The 5935-nt window shown below is 41.3% G+C and overlaps 1 protein-coding gene across 1 annotated transcript; it reads left to right on the top strand.

Annotated features, from left to right (window-relative positions):
- The first annotated feature begins 2831 nt into the window (after positions 1 to 2831).
- LOC139736076 (forkhead box protein B1-like) lies at positions 2832 to 3803 on the top strand. The gene has a single exon (XM_071646824.1). The coding sequence runs from the start codon at positions 2832 to 2834 to the stop codon at positions 3801 to 3803; it is 972 nt and encodes a 323-aa protein (XP_071502925.1).
- The last annotated feature ends 2132 nt before the right edge of the window (positions 3804 to 5935 follow it).

The following is a 5935-nucleotide window of genomic DNA, read 5'->3' as shown; positions in this document are numbered from 1 at the left end:
CAATGTCATGGACACACTTTCTTGTGCTAAGTAACGTTATTATTTTGTCTTCTTGCTACAAGTGTATATAGTTGCGCACTTTGCACATTCAATATTTGAATATACTTTTTTTTTATATGTCATGATTTTATAATAATCTTATTCTTGTTGGCGGTTTTATGATTTTTCACCTATGGTATTTAACACGTACTTGATGATTGTTGCAGAATTTTTAGATGCAAAAATATAGAGAGTAATTTTTCCTGAAAAGCTATACATTTTTTCTTTTTTTTTTTTGGTAAAAATGATCAATGGCCCGATGGCCAGGAAACATGATTTGAATGAAGTTTGTGTACTCTTTGACGTGTTCTTGACATTGTAAACTTTAAGCGAGTCTCAACTAGTAAATAATTCCCATCAAAGTTGGAAACCCGTCAATTTTCCTAATTTGGGTCTTTTGCTCCCTTTGATACTTGAATCATCGCTAAAACTCTATTGAGAAATTATATATATATATATATATAAATTCACAACAGTAGTTCAATATAAAAACTCCGTGAGAGACGTAGTTTTGACGAATTTTCGCCCATAGGGCTTTGCCAAGTCAATAACACGGACACCCCGGCATACGTGGGGCCCTCTTTTCCGTGAACACAATTATTTTGAACTATTAATTCCATAACATATGCTTCTTTTTTTTTTTGGGGGGGGGGTATATAATACTTTTTACGTTGCGTTTTTCTTTGAATCTGTATCGACAACAAACATGTGTTATTGGAAATAGAATTTCATTCAAATTGAATTGAAAATGTCCATGTGTTTGTATGCGTGCGTGATATAGTCTTAAGTGTATCCGTCATAATAGGCCCTATATAGTTGAAGTTGAAAAAGAAGACCAAAAAAAAAAAAAAAGATGGGATCGTGAAAGGAGAACAATTTAGGTGACGGTTAACGAAAGCAAAACGTTGGACAAAGCGCCAGCTTTCGGCACAAACCTGCGAACAACGGATTTCTTCCACTTGTAATTATGGGGGGGGGGGGGGGATGGGGTGAGGGGAGAGGGAAGGGGTTTGTATGCAACTCACCCAATGAAGGACTAATCATTATCCGTTGTGTTGGTGTCGTTACTATTTTTTATGTACTCGTCATTGTTGATTTGACATATCCTAATTGCCATTTAGCTCGACAGTACTTTGCAAAATAAGACCCACCGCAATAGTTACATCTCTCCCTCTCTCTCTTGCATTATGAGTACTTCCCTCTAAAATCCCGTTAAAATCATGATGCAGTGTAATCTTTTTATACATTTAAGGTGTAGCGCGTTTTGCTCTGACTTTTTGAACTAAACATCCAGCATTTTCACTTTCTTCCAAGAAATAAATCAGATGAAGCAGATCACGAATGTTAATCCGCATCTTTTCAAATACACAAGCATTTCCCATTCACCTTAAGCCGATTTTCAACAAAATGTGATAATAAAGAAGGCAACAACAACAACACACAGTAGTGTTACTAACACACACTCACGTGCACTTATACACAAAATGTCGTCAACACCATTCGGATGTGACTCCTGAAATATGAATATGTAGCCCTATTGATGATTGAAAACGAACTGAACTTTAACTAAACAAGCTAGTTTTAATATGCGCAAGGTGATTATGGAAGATTTTGCAAATTTCTTCGACGTCTTCGCTCGTTTTTTACAGTTTGGCCAATGAGACCGAAAATACAAAACGGAACAGCAAAGCCAGCAAAGAGATGGAAATAAGGCGATAAGATATGACTCGATGAGTATGATAGTGAAAGAAATGAACAATACATTCAAACATCAGACTTCTACCTACCTATTAACACTTCAACGCAGCCGGGAAAAGGAACCGTTGATGTGCTCACGCCGCCCAGCCACCTTTTGTCGGGCAAACCACGCCCCTCTCTCCCAGATGAGAGGCGTGATTGACAGGGCTGGTGCCAGTCTGTCTGCGCTGTGTGTGTTTGGGGCAACAATGAGCGGGTGCGAGAGGTGGACCAGTGTACCGGTATCACGCAGCGTCCTCAGCACTGTGCAGGCGGCCGAGACACTGTGAAAGTACCGCCCAACCATGGAGCTACAGAAGCTGAGGGTGTGTGTGTAATAACCACCACTACATTGTCGGTAGCATACACAGATATACATAAGCACTCAAATACACACGCGCGCACACACACACACACACACACACACGTACACCAATCCAATACTTGCATTATGTTTTGCTTGTGAGCGTATGCTTCGGCTCCGATCATCATACGACAGGAACAAACTTATTGCCACTTAGCGCCCGGCAAACTTCGTCTCACCTGTACGGCAGCGTTGGTATAAGGGAGAAAGAGAGAAACACGCAGAAAGGAACTGTGCAAGAATTTTAATTCCGAGGGACCGGGAGAAAAGTTACTCTTGCTACTGACGCTGTTGCTGAGAGCAGTCGAATCGCTCTTCTCGTGGAAAACACAACAACGGAGAGAGTTTTGTAGAGGTGTATGACTGCTGACAGTTCCATCATTTCTTCATATTACTTTCGGAGTGGTGCATCAAAGCTGTTTTGAATTTCGATTTGATGGGTAGCGTTAAATTTTGGTGGAATTCTTCATCAATTGCGACTGCTCTTGAGCCTTTAACTTAACTATCAACTGCTTGTTCAGTGTGTTAACAGCTGATAGTGTGTGTTTTTTGGCGCTCGCTGTACGACGTAGCAATCTACATTTTTATGACAATCTAACTGAATTGAGCAAAAGTCTTCGACGTTTTGCAAGGCGCGGAGTGAGTTTAAAACAAGTGCAGCCAGGAACAGGGAATTCTCATATTTGACGCCATGCCTCGCCCGGCCAGAAGCACTTACAGTGATGCCAAGCCTCCATATTCTTACATCTCTCTAACGGCCATGGCCATCCAGAGCTCGGCCGAAAAGATGCTGCCGTTGAGCGAAATCTACAAGTTCATCATGGACCGCTTTCCTTACTACCGAAAAAACACGCAACGCTGGCAAAATTCTCTGCGCCACAACTTGTCTTTCAATGACTGTTTTCTCAAGATCCCCCGTCGCCCCGACCGGCCAGGCAAGGGCAGTTACTGGGCTCTGCACCCCATGAGCGCCGATATGTTCGAAAACGGTAGTTTTCTGCGACGTCGGAAACGTTTCAAGTCTCCGCGCATTGCCACCATCGACCACAACATGCAGATCAAGCAGATCGACTCGGCAAAGTTGTTCCAGGAGCAAGCGAAAATCGGTCTGCCGCCTTACCCACCTCCGATTCTACCCGCGTCTCCCTTCGCTATCCAAAAGTTGCCTCTGCCCTGCTACACATCGCTGCCGAGCTCGCCGCTTACCCCAACCTCAACGACCACGACATCCAGTAAACAGTCTTTCACAATCGAGAACATTATCTCGCCGGATTTCAAGCCCTCGGCGACCAAAGCACCGACGACTCCCCCTACGCCGCGCCGGAACTCACCCGTGGAGGCTATCGATCTGGGGAAGTCGCGAGGTGGCTGTAATCCAGTTTGGTGCGAGGACCTCCCCCTGTCGCGCCCGACGGCTGGTGAGCTGTGCTGTGGACCATCTCGTGACCAGCCGCCTTGTGCCGAATGCATTGCTCGTATGAGGAACTTGCTTCCCAGGCCTTTGCTTAGCCACACACCGGCCGTGCCTGTCCCCATCAGGCCGGCGTTCCATGGCTTCGGGATTGCAGCCCAGTGCTCTCCAGCTCTTTTTTCTCCAGTTCCACCTGGTTGTGTCATCCCACTAACCAGACGAGACAATACAGAACACAGCATAAAAGCGTAACACGAACCAAAACATTCCAGTGGGAGAGACTTTGGATTGTCGCAACAAAGCTTGAGTGAAAATCCCATGAAAGACAGGTAAAGCATAGATTAGTAGAACTATTTAAGAATGCCTGGGCCAACACACATAGAGTCTTAGCCATAGTAAATTGTGACTAAGGCCAAACAGACAACAGCAGTATTTACAAATCTGAAGAAGATTATCCTATTGCCAATGTGTGTATTCTTGTCAATGAGTGTTTTCAATCTCTTCATTGTTAAATATGTCTTTCTATCACTTGTTTTGAAATCCGTTACGTGGCACGAGGACTCATTGTGAAAAAATGGACTTGATTATAGCTTTTATGAGCAGTGACTAAAAGTGTATAGTATGTCTAGAAAACAAAATACAATGTCAATGTTTCTTAATGTTACCTATCTTGCCACGAGTATTTTCTACTAGTGGTGATCGGAAAACAGCATGACAGTTGTTCATTTTATTTCATGCACTTAGTTCACACCATTCTAGAATACTCGCTTGTGCCAAAGTAATGCTTGTCTCTAAGATGACGTGATATATTATCAAGATTCCCGACAAACAAACTTAAATGGATGTTAGAGTTTTAACCTCGCCTTTTGTATTCATTTTCTTCATTTCTTATTACGATTATGCCTAAATACTTTGTTTGAAGTGGTGAGATTTTCCAGTGAAGAGAAATCGGATGAATGTAAATGCTTTAAGCTCACCTGTTGTGTTCGTTGTATCGTCATCCATGTTCGAATTTTGATACGAATTGTTACAAGACGTAGTATGAACGTCATCGAAAAACTTTGAACAAAACGTGTAGATTTCTCAAAGCCAGATAAATGTAAATTTGTCACTGAAACCCATAGGGTATGACTGTGTTAATTTTTGTCTTCAAATTTTATTGCCACACGTATTATGACCTGTACAAAAATGAGATAGAATGATAAACGTCTTGTAAAACATGCTCGTCAATAAAGTATTTAACCCATGCAATATGAAAACAAAAATAATCGCATGCAGCGTTTTCATTTTCAGCTTTGCTATCCCGCTCTACGTAAATAGCTACGCTCTGTTGTTGTTTGAGTTGTGATACCTACTCAGCCTAATGTGAAAATGGCTCTTACAACTTCAAATTAAATGTAGTTGAGATTTTTAAGACATGGTTGAATTTCTTCTCAAGAGAAAATTAAACAAACAATAGAAAAGACGCAGCAAACCAAGGAGAAATTACCCAGTGATGTGAAATTATCCATTGCTATGTTGATTTGTTGTGATAGCAGGGGAATGGTGAGACCAATGAAGAGGTCATTTGGGTGCACTAAATGCAATGGGAGATCAGAATGAGATTCTTAATCTTAAAATAACAGCTGGCAACGCATATCAACTCAAATCCAATGTGAATGATGATGATTATGATACGATGCAGTGACTTTATGACTGATTCAGTGAAGGATAATGCTTTTTTTTTTCAAATACAACAATTTCTAACATTGTTACCGACTCTCGTAAGAAATATTGATATGAAAAGTTGATCAATCAAGCAACGCTATTATAGCTACTGTGACACCACCAAGAAATTGTTATGTCTGCTGTGTTATCAAAGTTGTGGGTTTTTGTTTTCACAGTTAAATAACGTGAAGACCTTCGAATTATTCCGCATCAGAAAATACAATCACAGCCATGTTCTCCACTGAGATATATTGTGTAAGATATGAGGGGGGAACCTAGTCACCAGTCAGATGGTGTCCCGGCTGTTGGGTTTATAGTGTCAAAGTGGTATTATCTACTGTACAGTCGTGATGTATCGGCAGCTTTGCTTGTGCAGTTTAACAAACTTTGTTGGAAATCATGGCTCATTGAGACGATGTACTTGGTTCGTACAAGCTCTGATATGATACTATACAAATATAATCATTTTATCAAAGCTTTTCATATTTCAGTTTATGAAACTAGAGAAGTAATCAACGTGACAAATCCTTCATCTTGCGGTTAAGACCAAGTGAACCCGGCGCATTATGAGGTTGTCCAGGCGAAAGAGTACTGAATCGATCGATATCATGGGATATTATTAACGGTCAGATAGTCTTCACAGAACTGCAGGATACTAGTGATTTAGGTGGGATGAC

This window comes from Diadema antillarum, unplaced genomic scaffold (genome assembly GCF_040938485.1).
Source record: "Diadema antillarum isolate AM-2024a unplaced genomic scaffold, OU_Dant_1.0 seq00000620_RagTag, whole genome shotgun sequence".
In the NCBI taxonomy this organism is placed as follows: domain Eukaryota; kingdom Metazoa; phylum Echinodermata; class Echinoidea; order Diadematoida; family Diadematidae; genus Diadema; species Diadema antillarum.
The sequence above is the reverse complement of the archived record's forward strand: the minus strand, read 5'-3'. Positions and strand labels throughout refer to the sequence as shown.

Bases quoted from the DNA above. Each gene is read 5' to 3' on its own strand.
- LOC139736076 (XM_071646824.1), top strand. From the start codon at position 2,832: ATGCCTCGCCCGGCCAGAAGCACTTACAGTGATGCCAAGCCTCCATAT.